At 42.3% G+C, this 17,752-nt stretch overlaps 1 protein-coding gene across 2 annotated transcripts in view; it reads right to left on the bottom strand.

Annotated features, from left to right (window-relative positions):
* plin1 (perilipin 1) overlaps positions 1-16,627 on the bottom strand; it is a 30,114-nt gene extending 13,487 nt beyond the window's left edge. Inside the window, exons 1-8 of one of the 2 annotated variants that reach the window (XM_029634265.2) lie at positions 16,463-16,624; positions 16,241-16,301; positions 15,822-16,020; positions 14,687-14,769; positions 14,329-14,593; positions 7,821-8,008; positions 5,414-5,539; positions 4,644-4,838 (exon numbers count right to left, since the gene is read on the bottom strand). In XM_029634265.2, coding sequence (XP_029490125.1) covers positions 4,644-4,838; positions 5,414-5,539; positions 7,821-8,008; positions 14,329-14,593; positions 14,687-14,769; positions 15,822-16,020; positions 16,241-16,282 — 1,098 coding nt within the window. In that variant the 5' untranslated portion in view covers positions 16,283-16,301; positions 16,463-16,624. Of the gene's footprint in view, positions 1-4,643; positions 4,839-5,413; positions 5,540-7,820; positions 8,009-14,328; positions 14,594-14,686; positions 14,770-15,821; positions 16,021-16,240; positions 16,302-16,462 lie in introns of both variants that reach the window. The other variant, XM_029634266.2, reaches the window with a different exon arrangement.
* Positions 16,628-17,752: the final 1,125 nt, after the last annotated feature.

Raw genomic sequence — 17,752 nt, forward strand, 5'->3', positions numbered from 1 at the left:
GATCATTTTGACTCCACGTGGTGAGATCTTGCGTGGAGCCCCAGATCGAGGGAGATTATCAGTGGTCTTGTATGTCTTCCATTTCCTAATAATTGCTCCCACAGTTGATTTCTTCAAACCAAGCTGCTTACCTATTGCAGATTCAGTCTTCCCAGCCTGGTGCAGGTCTACAATTTTGTTTCTGGTGTCCTTTGACAGATCTTTGGTCTTGGCCATAGTGGAGTTTGGATTGTGACTGTTTGAGGTTGTGGACAGGTGTGTCTTTTATACTGATAACAAGTTCAAACAGGTGCCATTAATACAGGTAACGAGTGGAGGACAGAGGAGCCTCTTAAAGAAGAAGTTACAGGTCTGTGAGAGCCAGAAATCTTGCTTGTTTTTAGGTGACCAAATATTTATTTTCCACCATAATTTGCAAATAAATTCATTAAAAATCCTACAATGTGATTTTCTGGATTTTTCCCCCCTCATTGTCTGTCATCGTTGAAGTGTACCTATGATGAAAATTACAGGCCTCTCATCTTTTTAAGTGGGAGAACTTGCACAATTGGTGGCTGACTAAATATTTTTTTGCCCCACTGCATCTTTATGTACATATTCTTTATCCCTTTACACTTGTGTGTAAGGTAGTAGTTGTGGAATTGTTAGGTTAGATTACTTGTTGGTTATTAAAGCATTGTCGGAACTAGAAACACAAGCATTTCACTACACTCGCATTAACATCTGTTAACCATGTGTATGTGACAAATAACATTTGATTTGATCAATCAAGATAAACAGAAAAGATTCCACTCGTTTGTGTTTCAGTTATTCTGTTTCTTGTTAAATAAATCTAAGCTCTTTCTTAGTCAGGTGACAGGAGATGGGTGCCTCTGGTCTGGAGCTGTCTGTCAGTGAGCGCCACACTGCTGTATTGTGACAGCTCTGTAAGCCATCTCTCTCTGCACAGGGTGATAATGAGGGCTTTCACAGAGGCAACCGAGCAAACAGCAGGGTCAGGCATCTGCCTGGTGGTACTGCACAGAGATCTGAGGAGATACACACACTTGCATGAACAGTCACGCACACACACACACAAGAAGATTCGGAGTAACTCCCCAAATACAGGCTTGTAGTGTCATACCCAAGAAGACTCAAGGCAGTAATCTCTGCCCAAGGTGGTTCAACAAAGGAATGAGTAAAGGGTCTGAATACTTATGTGATACTTCCGGGGCATTTTATAAAATAAAAAAAAGCAAAATAAAATAGCTAAAAACCTGTTTTTGCTTTGCCAGTATGGGATAGTGTGTCTAGATTGATGCAGGATTTTTTAAAATCCATTTTAGAAAAAGGATGTAATGTAACAAAATGTGGAAAAAGTCAAGGGGTCTGAGTACTTTCCGAATGCACTTTATAAACTCAGCAAAAACAGAGATGTCCTCGCACTGTCAACTGTGTTTATTTTCAGCAAACTTAACATGTGTAAATATTCGTATGAACATAAGTGTCACACTGACCATTATTTGAGTTATTTGTTTCTCTGTTTTGTTTGGTCAGGGTGTGGTATGAGTGGGCATTCTATGTTGCATGTCTAGTTAGTCTGTTTCTATGTGTTTTGGCCTGATATGGTTCTCAATCAGTAATTGGGAACCATATTTAGGTAGCCTGTTTTGTATTGTAGTTTGTCGTTGTCTCTGATTGGGAACCATATTTAGGTAGCCTATTTTGTATTGTGGTTCGTGGGTTATTGTCTATGTCATGTTGCACGTTAGCACAGTGTTTCGTTAGCAGTCACGTTCGTCTTGTTAGTTTTTTTGTTTGTTTGGTGTACTTCGTGTTTTCCGTTTAATCATTAAAATAGGCATTCACACCACGCTGCGCTTTGGTCTACTCCATACGACGATCGTGACAGAATAACCCACCAACAATGGACCAAGCAGCGTGGTAACGGACAGCAGCAGCAATCGCAGGACTTCTGGACTTGGGAGGAGAGTCTGGACGGCAAAGGACCCTGAGCATAGCCAGGGGAATATCGCCGTCCCAAAGCAGAGCTGGAGGCAGCAAAAGCAGAGAGTCGCCGGTATGAGGCAGCGCGGCTGGAAGCCCGAGAGGCAGCCCCAAAAATGTATTGGGGGGGGTGGCACAGGGAGAGTGTGGCAGAGTCAGACCTGAGCCAACTCCCCCTGCTTACCGTAAGGAGCCAAGGATGGAACCAGAGCCGGTCAGGGCGGAATTGGAGGTGAGCGAAGCAGAGACAGTGAAGGAGTTAATGGGGAGATTGGAGGAGAGAGTTATGAGGGAGGTGCTGTGTTGGTGCCTGAGGTACGACATCCGCCCGATGGAGCATGTCAGGGATTTGATGTCACCTGGGTCAGCTCTCCATACTCGTCCTGAGGTGCGTGCTAGCCGTCTGGTGAAGACCGTGCCAGCCCCACGCACCAGGCCTCCTGTGTGCTTCCCTAGCCCTGCACGTCCTGCCGGGCTAGGATGAGGATCCAGCCAGGGCGGATGGTGCCAGCCCTGCTCTCAAGATCTCCAGTGCACCTTTACTGTCCGGTCTATCCGATGCCATCTCCAAGCACCAGCCCTCTGGTGGCAGCCCCCCGCACCAGGCTTCCTGTGCATCTGCAGAGCCCAGTACTCCCTGTTCCTGCTCCTCGCACTCGCCCTGAGGTGCGTGTCCCCAGCCCGTTACCTCCAGTGCCGGCACCATGCACCAGGCCTATAGTGCGACTCGGCAGGCCAGTACGCCCTGTTCCTCCTCCCCGCACTCGCCCTGAGGTGCGTGTCCTCGGCGCAGTACCACCAGTGTTGGCACCATGCACCAGGCCTACAGTGAAGGGCCTATTGCGGACAGCCTGAGCACTGATGGAGGGATTGTGCGTTCCTGGTGTAACTCGGGCAGTTGTTGTTGCCATCCTGTACCTGTCCCGCAGGTGTGATGTTCGGATGTACCAATCCTGTGCAGGTGTTGTTACACGTGGTCTGCCACTGCGAGGACGATCAGCTGTCTGTCCTGTCTCCCTGTAGTGCTGTCTTAGGCGTCTCACATTACAGACATTGCAATTTATTGCCCTGCCCACATCTGCAGTCCTCATGCCTCCTTGCAGCATGCCTAAGGCATATTCACGCAGATGAGCAGGGACACTGGGCATCTTTCTTTTGGTGTTTTTCAGAGCCAGTAGAAAGGCCTCTTTAGTGTCCTGTTTTCACAACTGTGACCTTAATTGCCTACCGTCTGTAAGCTGTTTGTGTCTTAACGACGGTTCCACAGTTACATGTTCATTAATAGTTTCTGGTTCATTGAACAAGCATGGGAAACAGTGTTTAAACCCTTTACAGTGACGATCTGGGAAGTAATTTTGATTTTTGCGAATTATCTTTGAAAGACAGGGTCCTGAATAGTTTATTTTTTTGCTGAGTTTACATATCTGTTTTTAGTTGCTTAAGTTTAAACATATTTTGGACATGTCGACATTTCTACTTAAAAATACCAAATATATCTATCTATATATAGATTATTGTCCTGCTCCCAGTGTCTGGTGGAAAGTTGACTTAACCAGGTATTGTAGGATTTTGCCTGTGCCCAGCTCAATTTCCACCTCTTTTTTATTGTGTAAAACTCCCCAGTCCTTAACGTTTGCAAGCATACCCATAACATAATGCAGCCACCACTATGCTTGAATATGGAGAGTGGTACTCAGTAAATGTATTGAATTGGCCCCAAACATAACACTTTGTATTCTGGACAAGAAGTGAAATGTTTTGCCACAGATGTTGCAGTACTACTTTAGTGCCTTGTTGCAAACAGGATGCATGTTTTGGAATATATTTTATACTGTACAGGCTCCCTTCTTTTGGCTCTGTCAACAATTAGGTTAGTATTGTGGAGTAACTACAATGTTGTCGATCCATCTTCAGTTCTCTTATCACAGCCATTAACCATTTTAAAGTAACCTGAAATCCCTGAGCAGTTTCCTTCTTCTCCGGCAACGGAGTTAGGAAGGACGTGTATTGATGCACCTTCCAAAGTGTAATCAACTTCACCAGGCTCAAAAGGAATGTTCAATATCGTTTTTTTATATATTTACCCATCTACCAATAGGTGCCCAGTCCAGACAACCTATCATGTGACTTGTTAAGCAAACATTTACTCCTGAACTTATTTAGGCTTGCCATAACAAAGGAGTTGAATACTTATTTACTCAAGGCATTTCAAATTTTGATGTTTAATTATTTAAAAAAATGTATTATTCCACTTTGACATTGCGGGTTAGTGTGTGTAGGCCAGTGACAAAAAAAACTAAAGGTGTGTGAATACTTTCTGAAGGCACTAAATAAAAAAAAATCACACACACACACACACACACACACACACACACACACACTTGTTTAAAAGAAACATTTCATAATTTTTGGAGTGGTGACAATGATTTAGCCCAACGCTAAATAGAGCATTCTAACCACTTCTTGATCTGATTACGTCCTACAGTACATGATACAGCCCTCTCTGAAGAGCTGAGCTGATCACACATGGTTGGGGGATGGAGCAGCTCCCTCCTTTCCCCACATGAGGGGTTCAAGTGAAGGGTAAGCCAGACAGAATCAATGCATGTAAGGGCCAAATCAAATCAGGGGATGGCAGGGATGACGGAGTGACTCACCATAACATAATAGGAGATGCTGTTCACCACACGATCCCGGGCGCTGCCCACGGTCTCCAACAGGGCACCCAGCCCGTTCTTAGCCAAGCCAAAGGTGGTCTGAGGGGCACTCTTCACACTGGACACAACTGACATGTAGTTAATCTGCAGTTGATAACCAAGGCCACTCACCAGGCGCTGCAGCCCATCACCACTCTGAAACACAGGGACATGAATGTAATACAAGGTGAGTATCTGAACATTTCATTACCATACAACAACACCACCTACGCACATGGTATGGCTCATTATACTCTGCTAACCAGGCATCCTTTTCTGAGCAGCAAATCAACATAAACAGTACAACATGTATTGTACATATGGGTATTGTCTTGGCTGTCATCTAGGGTGAACCTAGAGGCCAGATTCTGTATGGTTTTGTAACAGCACTTCAGATTTCTTCATCCACTCCCTAAATTATACTTCAGTGGGGGGAGTCTCAGGGAATGTGAGCTGAATGTTAAGAATGTACAGCATTCGATTACATTTTCTGAGAATACCATGAGGTACATCAAGGGTCGCATTGGGATACTATTTTAGGCCTATTTGAGTGGGGCAGACATGACCACATCAATCTAAAGAAATACTGTAGCACAGTGGGAGAAAAGAATTCACAGTAAAACATCCTCTAATGACAATAATGAAATGACCTAAATTACTATTTAAAAAATGGTAATGTGCATTGTGTTTGAGACCTGCTCTAAGGCTTGTATGATGTAAGGGTTCATAACCTTCTGAAACTCTGCTTCTGTCGCTTTGTCTCTCTGCTCCTCCCAACTGAAGAATCCCATCAATGAGCTCTGAAAGAACAGGCCCACTGTTTCCACAGCCTCAAGGTTCTTCATGGCATATTCAGTCTGGCAGGGAACAGTACATTTTCAAAGTCAATTTTAATCATCCATAACAACATATTTGCAAAAAGGTAATAAACAGTAATTGTAACGATTCTCGTCCTCCTCTTCTGAGGAGGAGTAGTAAGAAGGATCGGAGGACCAATACGCAGCGTGGTAAGTGTTCATTATATTTATTTATAACTCAGAACACTAAATAATAAAACAACAAAGAGAACGAAATGAAACCAAAACAGTCCTGTACACAGAACAGAAAATAAACACCCACGAAACACAGGTGGAAAAAGGCTACCTAAGTATGATTCTCAATCAGAGACAACTAATGACACCTGCCTCTGATTGAGAACCATACCAGGCCAAACTCAAAACACAACATAGAAAAATGAACATAGACAACCCACCCAACTCACGCCCTGACCATACTAAAACAAAGACATAAATAAAAGAACTAAGGTCAGAACGTGACAGTAATAAAATGATACTCAGTTACAAGTAATTTTTTAGAAGCTTCTATATCATTATGAAAGAGGGTTCAATAAAAACTTGCCTGGCACACTGTTCCAGTCAATTATTTATAATAGTTTGAGTAATATCTAGAACTACTGTAAGCCTTATCAAACCCACAACTGTAAGAATATCCTTTCAAAAGAGCTAAGCTTTTGCATTTATCGGCTGATGTCAGACACAAGGCCACTAAGTTGTATCGACTCAGACCACCATCCTATGTACAGCCATTCTCAAACACATCTGGGTAAATCCATTTGAATTCAATCACTTTGACAGCAACCCTTTTGATTTGAACAAAACCTTCCATACATATTTACCCATTATAGAATGTCAAAACATTCAAGAGATAAATGGTGCTCAAAGTTGACCAATTTGCATACCCCACCATATTATCAAACACCCATGTCTTCGTCACTGGAAAATATACATTTTTGATATACAAAAGGACCAATTGTGATGGATGGGACATACTGGAATTAAGCTCAAAGGTAACATGTTTTATATTTTAAAGGACCAATTGTGATGTTTATGGACATCCCGAGCTGACAAATCTGTTGTTCTGCCCCTGAACAGACAGTGCCAATTGAAAAAAGAATTTGTTCTCAAACTTGCCTAGTTAAATAAGGCATGTTTTACCCTCTTTGTTTATTTTATTTCTGCATTTTGTGGCGGCAGGGTAGCCTAATTGTTAGAGCGTTGGACTAGTAACCAAAAAGGTTGCAAGTTCATATCCCGAGCTGACAAATCTGTTGTTCTGCCCCTGAACAGACAGTTAACCCACTGTTCCTAGGCTATCATTGAAAATAAGAATTTGTTCTTAACTGACTTGCCTAGTTAAATAAAGGTACAATTTAGAGGGTGAATGGGCAAGACAAAATATTTAAGTGCCTTTGAACGGGGTATGGTAGGATGTGCAAGGCACACCGGTTTGAGTATGTCAAGAATAGCAACGCTGCTTGGTTTCCTGTGTATATCAAGAATGGTCCACCACCCAAAGGACATCCAACTAACTTGACAACTTTTGGAAGCATTAGTCAACATGGGACAGTATCCCTGTGGAACGCTATCGACAACTTGTAGAGTCCATGCCCTGACAAATTTAGACTGTTGAGGGAAAAACGGATTGCAACCCAATATTAGGAAGGTGATCCTAATGTTTTGTACACTCAGTGTACCTCTGGCTGTCTGTCTCTCCTTGGGTCTCTCTTCAATGCTTATTTCAGCTGGGATTTCAACTGCCATACTCCAGTAACCCCTGCTGTTATCGAGAACTACTGTAATTGATGTGATTCCCAGAGAGGGATTTGGAATGAATTATGGCTTTAGACTGTGTGTGACATAACCTCCCCGAGAGAGTACGCATTTACTCTAGTAATAACCCAAATAATTATACCTAATTTCATAAATGAACACACATCAAGTAATTCACATGTCAAAATGATGGATATAATTATGTCAGTCTTTCGGGCATAAATAAATAAATGATATGCTGGCTGTAAGTAATAGGAATACATTTCATATGAGTCTTTCCACAGGCATGCTCTTCCCTCTCTGTGATGACCTCAACAACAACTCTACGATTAGGCTAACAGAGGTCAAAATTCACACATTTTCCCTTATTTGTACTGACCATAGTACCTAATTGGGCTGCCAAATTTGATTTTGATTGGCCAATTCCACTGTATCTACATCCCATCAGCGAAAATTTGATGTTTTAATTGAATTTCCCCACAATTATTTAGTGTCTGGGGCCGAGACTAAACAGACAGCTGGCTCTTACCAGTGGAGACACACCGGAGATGTGTGTGACCAGGTCCTGACCTTGACTCTTGGCGTGTTGGAGCGTTGCGGCTGTCTGATTGTAGGCACGTCGACACACTGTGCTGGCCAGAGCCCCAAGCCTCCTGTAGCTGGGCGGAAGGCCAGGAGCACTGACACCTGACTCCTGCTCCCACAAAGCAGCAGACTCTGGGGGACAGATAAAGAGCACACAACGGCTGGACAAACGGATACAAAATGTCTCTTTTTCACTCAACAACCTAACTCAAAGCATCACATATCATCATTAGCTGACCACTCCTGATGAAGGACAAATAGGATGGACCCTCACTAAGAAAAAGCTAACAAACTTGTAAGAACTTCTAGATTCAAAATTTCTATAGCTTGTTACATAAATCCTGTATCATATTTACTGACAATGTTACAGTTCATTACTTGTGAGCAGAAGGTCACTCTTTGAGTGACTATGTCTTATGTCCATGAGTTCCGAAGAAGGTACGTGCGTTCAGAAAGTATTCACACATCTGGACTTTTCCCACATTTTGTTGTGTTACAGCCTGAATTTAAAATTAATTACATTTAGATTTGTCACTGACCTGTGGAATTGTTTGACATTTTTACAAAATAATTAAAAATGGAAGTCTGCAATGGTCTTGAGTCAAAATGTATTCAACCCCTTTTTTTTACAGCAAGCCTAAATAAGTTCAGGATGAAAAATGTGCTTAACAAGTCACATAATACGTTGCACGGACTCCCGTGTGCAATGGTGTTTAACATGATTTTTTAACTGACTACGCCATTTCTGTACACCACACATGCAATAATCGAGAGTGCCAAGAGTGTGCAAAGCTGTCATCAAGGCAAAGGTTGGATATTTTGAAGAACCTCAAATATGTTTTTGATTTGTTTAGCACTTTTTTGGTTACTACATGATTCCATATGATTTATTTCTTTGTTTTGGTCTTCACTATTATTCTACAATGTAGAAAATAGTCAAAAGAAAAGAAAAACCCTGGAATGAGTAGGTGTCCACACCTTTGGTCTTGTAGGGAAAACACTTCTGGCCTTACTGTGTGGAATGGGGATGTAACATTCTGTAGTTAGCTAGCACATTTGGGTCCTTGGAAGTGGTGGGAATGTTTGTTTTTGGTTTCACATTGGTTGTGGGAACAAAGCCATAAGCTTCCTGACCAGTAAAACTGAATAAAAAAAATAAAAAATGTTCTAAGAACATTTGGCCTTTTTTGGAAACAATTATTTTTAGGTTGTAGGGAGGTTCTGAGAATGTTTTATTCTGGTTCTGATAAGGTGTCCCCTAGAGGTTTTATTAACACTCTGAGAACATAAATTATAGGTCATTTGGAGGTTAGTGAATAACTACTTTAAAGCTTTTACTGAATGTTTCAATAAGACTTTTAATAACACTGCTACCTTATTTTAAAATGACATTCTTAGAATGAATGTTCTCTGAGCTTTCCTAAAGTTCCTGTGGTTTTTATGGAAAGTTTGAGAATTGAGAGCTTATTGATGTTACTGTGCACAATAAAAAAATTCAGAATATTTCCAATAACTGACAAAATAGTTATTATACAGTCTCTGAACGTTCTGAGAACTTCGTCAAGTTCCGGTGAAATTGGAGGGCGCTCATTTCAAATAAATAATCATACAAATTGTGGATATTAAACATTTAGGTACATACAAGTGTAGTATATATCGGTTAAAAGCTTAAAGTCTTTTTCATCTAACTGCATTATCCGATTTATAATAGGCTTTACAGCGAAAGCATGCCATGCGATTGTTTGAGGATGGCGCCCCACATCAACATATATTTCAATCAGCACAGATTTCACAAAAATCACAAATGGTGATTAAAATATTCACTTTCTGAAAATCTTCTGATTTGCAATCCAAAGGATCCCAGCTACAACATGCATGGCAGTTTTGTTAGATAAAATCCTTCTTTATATCCCAAAAAGTCTATTTAGTTGGCGTCATCGATTTGAGGAATTCACTCGTTCAACATGCAGAGAAAGGAATCCAAAAGGCTACCTCTAAACTTGTTGAAAAGTCAAAAATACATTTCTATTTAATGCTTAGGTACCCTAAAATGCAATTAAACTATCATTTTTCATGCGGAGAGAAATATGTTCAACAGGAAAGCAAAATTCCTCTTCATCGCGCACACACAGACTGATTTCCAACTCTGACTCCCAGTACTAAAACTCTAAATTCTTCCTTGTTTGGGAAGAAACAAGACTGAAACCTTGAACAAAGACTGTTGACATCTAGTGGAAGCCATAGGAATTGCAATATGGGATCTGGATATGACCCTATACATTCCATTGGAAGAGCATGGGCTCTCAAAAAAAATAAATTCTGTTTGGTTTTTCTATAGATTTTCTCCGACCATATCTATTGTGTTATAGTCTCATACAATATGTTAACATTTCTACAAACTTCAGTGTTTTCTATCCAATGGTATCAATTATATGCATATCATGGCTTCTGGGCCTGAGTAACAGGCACTTTACTTTGGGCACGTCAGTCAGACAGGAAGTGGAGAAAAAAAGACCCTAGCCTGAAGAAGCTTTAGAACTCAAAGGTATCTAAATGTAATCTTCGTAATCCCCAAAAGTAATTATTTGGCATGAGAGGGACAAAAACAATAACTAGTAATGCTGCACACTCCAAGAAAAGGTTACCATCTAACCTTTCTGGTAAAAAAAGTTATATTGCTGAGGTGTAGTCACTTTCTTTTGAGGACAAGCTTAAGTATACAATACAAATGTATAAAATGTTACATTTTTATCATAATGCATTTCCTATTCAACAAAATTGTGTAAATTAGGCTTGAAATTACTTTTTTTTTCAAAATATTGTATAGTCAATTTATACAATAAGATTTCACCTTCCTTATAAAACTCTAAAATGCATATCTGTACATTTAGTGTTAGAGAAAATGTACATATTTCTTAAAGGTCTTTCCTGATCAAAATGTTTGTCCCCCCCTCCGCTGTGAACGGCTTAGAGAACTCAATAGGAACTCGCCTTTCATCTCATATCAAGCTTGTCCGTCTATGACAAACAGAAAGGTTTAAAAATCAATTAATTATTTTAGATTAGCTATAAAATGTCTCAAAAAAAGTGCTACAGTGAGAAAACCACTCTCCCCTGCTGGGTTACAATGTAAGGATTACAGCCATGTTTTGTTAGTGCCTTTATAGAAGGCAGATGAGACATACTCCTGTGCCCATGAGAGTCAGGGTGTCACGCTCATCATAAGGATCGGACCAAGGCGCATTCGTGGTATGTATACATTCTCTTTTTAATTAATGAACAAAAACAACAAACAACCAAATGAAACGTGAAGTATACAAACTAGTGCTTACAGGCAACTCAACATGGACAAGATCCCACAACTAACAATGGGGAAACTGGCTACCTAAATATGATCCCCCCCCCCCCCCCAATCAGAGACAACGATAAACAGCCTTCTCTGATTGGGAACCATATCAGGCCAACATAGACATACAAAAACCCTAGATGACAAAAACCCTAGACATACAACAACTAAAGTACCCACCCTAGTCACACCCTGACCTAACCAAAATATATAGAAAAACAGAGAATGTAAGTAATGACAGTACACCACACCCCCGAAAGGTGCAGACTCCCGGCCGCAAAACTGAACCTATAGGGAGGGTCCGGGTGGGAATCTACCCTCTGTGGCGGCTCCGGTTCTGGACGCAGCCCCCCCTCCTTACACTGATCACTCCGCTTTTGTGGAACCAGACCTTGGATAGTCGCCGGAAGCTCCGGACTGGGGAGGCGCACAGGAGATCTGATGCGTGGGACAGGTATAGGTGGAACCGGGCTGATGACACGCACCTCAGGGCGAGTGCGGGGAGCAGGCACAGGACGTTCTGGACTGTGGAGGTGCACTGGAGACCTGGAGCGTAGTGGCACAATGCGTCCTGGCTGGATGCTCATTTTTGCTTGATACGTGCGGGGCGTTGGCACAGGACGCACTGGGCTGTGAAAACGTACTGGCGATACAGTACGTAGAGCCGGCGCAGGATATCCTGGGCCGAAGAGGTGTACTGCAAACCAGGAGGGCTGAGCTGGCACAACCCATCCTGGCTGGATGCCCACTCTAGCGAGGCAAATGTGGGGAGCTGGAATAGAGCGCACCGGGCTATGAATGCGCACGGGAGACACCGTGCGTCACTGCATAACACGGTGCCTGACCAGGCACATGCTCTCCACGGTATGCACGGGGAGTTGGCTCAGGTCTCAACCCTACCTCTGCCAATCTCCACGAGTGCCCCAACAACTGCTTTTTGGGAGCCGTCTCTTGGGCTTCCGTGCTAGCCGTCCCCCCCTATCGTCGCCGTTCCTTTTTCTCTGCCTCCGCCTGAATCCATGGCATGATCTTGTCCCCTGCCATTACCTCTTCCCAGGTCCAGGATGTCCTCCACTCACTTTTCTCCCTGGCCCAGGATCCCTGCTCCTCTTGAACACGCAGCTTGGGCTATTTTTGGTGGTGGGATCTTCTGTCACGTTCGTCAAGTATCGGACCAAGCGTGGTATGCGTACATTCTCTTTTTAATGAATAAACAAAAACAACAAACGAAACGTGAAGCTATACAAACTAGTGCTGACAGGCAACTAAATATTGACAAGATCCCACAACGGGGAAATGGCTACCTAAATATGATCCCCAATCAGAGACAACGATAAACAGCTGTCTCTGATTGGGAACCATATCAGGCCAACATAGACATACAAAAACCCTAGACATAGAACAACTAGAGTACTCACCCGAGGCACACCCTGACCTAACCAAAATATATAGAAAAACAGAGAATCTAAGGTCAGGGCGTGACACAGGGCTACTGCTCAATGCAAGCCATTTTGATCTACGGTGTCCAAAGATCGATTTATAAGCAAAAATGTTAGTGGGCAACCAGTACAAGAAGCTCGCAGGTCCCCGAAACAGGGAAATTTACATGGAAGAGGTTAAGAGAACCAGGTGGGAACTTGTGTGTAATGTTCAGTGGAAGTACTGAAATTCCCAAATAACAATTGTTTCTTAACACCAGCCTTCTAATCATCAGAGCAGCACAGCATGTTCTCTGTACAGAGCATCTAAGAGATTGCTCAGCTCAGAGAGCCTATATACCACACACTGTGTGAGTGGTGGGCGTGGGATGGATGTAGTGAGGGTTGATTAACTTTGGTCAGACAGGGCCAACTGCTTATCCTGCCTGCCTATCTGAGGACGGGATCACCTGTACTCCCAGAGCAGGAGGATTATTCTGGAGAACACCCGAGTGACTTGTCTGGCCAGACAGGGCCACAGGTGGAACCGATAATACCACTTATATAAAATGGGGGTCATTGACTTAATAATGACACATGCAGACTGGCAGAAGTGCTTATACATTGTACCCCCTCGCACAGTATAAAATCAAATAATAGATTGTTCAACAGCCCGAGTCAAACTCAAGAGCCCATTCAATCTGGCAGGCAGGGGGTTTGAGTAAAAGATTATTAGAATAATCTCAATTGACATTGAAATGACTAAAACCAAATTGAAACTGTAGAAATGATAATGGTTCTACATTTATAGTCTCTTCACTCTGTCCAGCTTGCTGAAGATCAGTTCTATTCCTATGGGAGACCAGTATAAAAAACTAGTATGTTTATGTACTGTAAGTGTCACTGGATAAGAGTGTCTGACAAATAATGTAAAATGCTAACACTGATCAAATTCCAAAAGCGATGGATAAGGGACAATTTTCTACACATTGACTGCGAAGAAATATAATACATTTTAATTGCTTCCCTCCAGACCTCGGCGAAGACAGAATGCTACCCGCAGGGGAAATTAGTTTGACACCCCGGTTCTACAGGTATGGTATGGGGATTCTTTATAGATTTCCTTATGGTCTGGCACATTCCCTAACAGCCAGATACGGTTCCATTTGGCAAGCCAAGTATGTACTTGGCTAATTTAGTTTAATATAATATATTTCCCTTAGATTGTAAGAGACTGACTCATGTAGGAGTCATGTGGAGGGTGAAGAGGTTGTGTCTAGTGCAAGTGCTAGAGAACATCTCATCTTCAGGCATTGCTTAGAGATGTTATCACTTTATCTCACTTGTCTAAATCATGCTGTTATGTTCTTTCTGTTATGTTCTTTCTGTGTCCTGAAACAAAACATCTCCTATCACCAGTCATCTACTACAGCTTGCCTGCTGTAACCATGAAACCATAGCGCTCCACTGTTTTGTTTCTCAATTGTAGGTTGCCACCTTGTGGTGAAAGTTGAAATAGCTACAGTATACTGTTTAAAATGGGTCAGTGCGATCCGGGATCTTTGGGACGTCCCTCAACGGATAGCAACGACCCTTGTAAATGTTTAGCTGTCATACTCCCATTCCATGTCCTTATCTGAACTAACTCAACACAGTAAGAAGAAAAAAATATTAGGTTTGAAGTATACCATTCTCCTCAGAGGATCCAGGCAGAACATAGTTGACCAGACTCTCAGCCAGGGTCAGTGCAGTGTCTGCTCCCTCCCCTGCAAGGTGGACAGGCTTGCTGTTCAGGACGTAGCTAAAGCCATCACCGAAGGCACTCCTGGTCAACTGGAGCCAACTGGATGCCATGCTGAGCACCCTGTCTGAGGTGCCAGCGATGGGGCTGGCGATGCCCTCCTTAGCTGTCTTCACTGTAGAGGTGACTGCATCCACTATGCCAGACGCCAGCTGTGTGAAACAGAGGAAAAAGACAGGTTTTAGGGGCAGAAGTCATGCTGTGTAACAAGCATTTTAAATTGACTCAGAAAATAGCTTCCTTGCCTTCTCAGGGGGATACTGCAGAGCTGGGATCTTCTCCTCCAGATGATCCAGCCCTTTACAGGCCAGATTGTTGGCAGCGACAACTAGAGACAATATATTGAGTTTAGAGAAGGTCATTATGTGTTTTACACTGCCGATAACCTCTGAGATTGAACACATTGAAAGATGTTCTCTACTCTGTGAAATGATTTAATCACAAATAATACGTTATTAAACATCTCCAGGAGCTAGATAGCAAAAATGCAGATGAGATCATTGTCATTTTGGCATTGCTCTCTGAGACAGAATATCTGTGGCACACCTTAGTGACATGCAAGCTGCAATCTGCCTTGGTACTTTCATTATATTGCACTCATTACAACAGATCATTTTTCCTCACTTGCCAATGGGTTGTGAGCAAAGCTGTATTGCAGTTCCAGATTCAAAACTTTCCTTCGTGCGTGTTCATTCAAACGTTTGGGAAGTAAGCTAGAACGTGAGACAATGAAATATTGAAATTGCCCAATTTATCATGAAATCTCAAAGTCTACTTGTCACCAGAGAACAGTTTTGCAATTTGTGAATGTGAGTTCAGGACACAGAGTTCATCCAATATAAATTACATTTCACAACCAGGAAATGTAACATCCCGAGAGAGAGTTTCATGACAACTGTGTGTTCTCTCCATCAACAAGTAGAACATAGAAACAGTCAAACCAAGTCTTGTAGACCTGGCTCAGTTTACTAAACCTGGCTCTACTAAGAGCTGGCCCTAGCCCAGGCGTACGGCAGGACACATTCCCAGACTCAACAGCACAACGGATTTGTTGTCACTACAGATTATCAAACAAACAGCAAACAATCTCAGTGAGAATGAGCTCATTTACTTCTTTTCATGTATTGCACTTCACAGCATCAACATGTATTGAGAGGTACTGCATGTTCAGGTTACTGTGGTAGATGGACATCACAATCAGGTAATGGTACTGCAGTGTGAAGCAGTATAGACTATTGAACTGTAGTAGCTGAACATATGGTTAATGAACTGATTACACAGCCTATCTATTTGTCTGGACTGGTGGCAGGGTGACTAACAATTTTTGCAGTGCAGCAATTGATGACAGTTAGCACTAAGGCAGGGAATCAGTGTGCTCACGCTGGGTCTCCAGTCGGTCGATGGCAGGCTGGATGCTCCACACTGCCAGACTGCTGGCGGTCCTGGCCCCCCTCTCATACACCCCACACACAGAGCAGAGGAGCGGGTGGGTCTGCTTGGTGCTAGTGTAGGTCCTCTCAATAACCTCATAGGTAGAGCTCACTGCAGGTAGGCTTAGGAGTCTGACAAACACATTGTCCTGAGAGACATGGAACAACAATTCACTCCTCAAGCTGAGACAGACATGCTCAACTCTGTCAATGTGCATACATACTGTAGTAGGCTACATATATACATAACTGTTATTATAGTCTGTCAGATATTTACAGATGAGGGTTAGGATATTGTACTGTAGTGGAATTATGTTACAGTTACATCAGTGCATGAACATGTAGTTGTAAACTGTTTGGAAACCTTACCTTTTCCTGGGCTTTAGTGGATGCTGTTTTCTCTGGAGCCATTATTACTGATCAAGTAGGCCTATGTGAATAACATAATGATGAATCATTGTTGCACCTGAAGCAAGTTTGGAACTACTACCAGCATATTGACTTGTAGAAACATTTTATATTATTAGGCTACTACTACAGAAGTAAACCAGCTATTTTTTTAAATCAAATGTAATATGAATAGAAACTAACCGTCTAGTGTTGAGTCCCGCTGAAGACCGTGGCACATTTAATTTGGTGAGGGACAGAAGAACTATACAGACACAACCTGGGGAAAAAGCCTGCTCATCACGCCCACTTAAAGGAGAAGTCTACCCAAAATCCAGAATCTCCCAAGTGGTTCCAAACCTTGAAACTATTTCAGTGGAGTTCCCCTCTCTCTCCCTGGATTGCAGAACTGAGACAGCTGCAAAAACAGGTCATGTGACTCGTGATATTCCTGGATGCAGTCCTCGCTCCTCTCGGTTGTCAGTGAATGCATGATTTACAAATCTGCAAACTGTTGGCAAAATCATACGGCCAAATTTGCTATTTTGGTCAAAAGTACATTTGGTACTTTTCAACCAGATTTATGATTATTTTCTATTATTATTTTATGTAGCCCTCATAGGGAAAACCCTACTCATTATATGCCAATATATGGAGCTGTCTTCAGTATCCTCACTACTTCCAACCCCCCCAAATCAAGCTGGAAATCAAGCTCCATATAAGGGCAAGGGCATATCGTGACATTTCTAAATAGAAGGGTTTCCCCCATGAGGGCGCTCATGCACAGATTTTACCCATCTCCACTTCTGTGTAAGTCAGCTACCTAAAATAAAAAATGTAATTATCGCAAATATTTAACGAGGAAAAGTCAACATTTTGTGACTCAAAAAAGTATTTTTAGACAAAAACAGCTCATTTCAATAAAACAATGTATTTGCTTACAGGGCGCAGATTTGTGAATCATGCATTGGCTGACAACAGAGCAGAGTGAGGCCTGCATTCAGCAATGTCACAAATCATGTGACCCCTTTTTTCAGCTGTCTCAGTTCTGCACTCCAGGGAGAGAGAGGGGGAGAGGGCAAACTCCACTAAACTACACTGAACAAAAATATACACGCAACATGCAACAATTTCAAAGAATTTACTGAGTTACAGTTTATATAAGTAAATCAGTCATTTGAAATAAATACATTAGGCCCTAATCTATAGATTTCACATGACTGGGAGTACAGACATGTATCTGTTGGTCACAGATACACTACATTACTAAAAGTATGTGGACACCTGCTTGTCTAACATCTCATTCCAAAATCATGGGCATTAATATGGATTTGGTCCCCCCTTTGCTGCAATAACAGCCTCCACACTCCTGGGAAGGCTTTCCACTAGATGTTGGAACATTGCTGCGGGGAGTTGTTTCCATTTAGCCACAAGAGCATTAGCGAGGTCGGGCAATGATGTTGGCCGATTAGGCCTGGCTCGCTAGTTGGCATT

Source organism: Oncorhynchus nerka, linkage group LG25 (assembly GCF_034236695.1).
Source record: "Oncorhynchus nerka isolate Pitt River linkage group LG25, Oner_Uvic_2.0, whole genome shotgun sequence".
Classification (NCBI taxonomy): Eukaryota; Metazoa; Chordata; class Actinopteri; order Salmoniformes; family Salmonidae; genus Oncorhynchus; species Oncorhynchus nerka.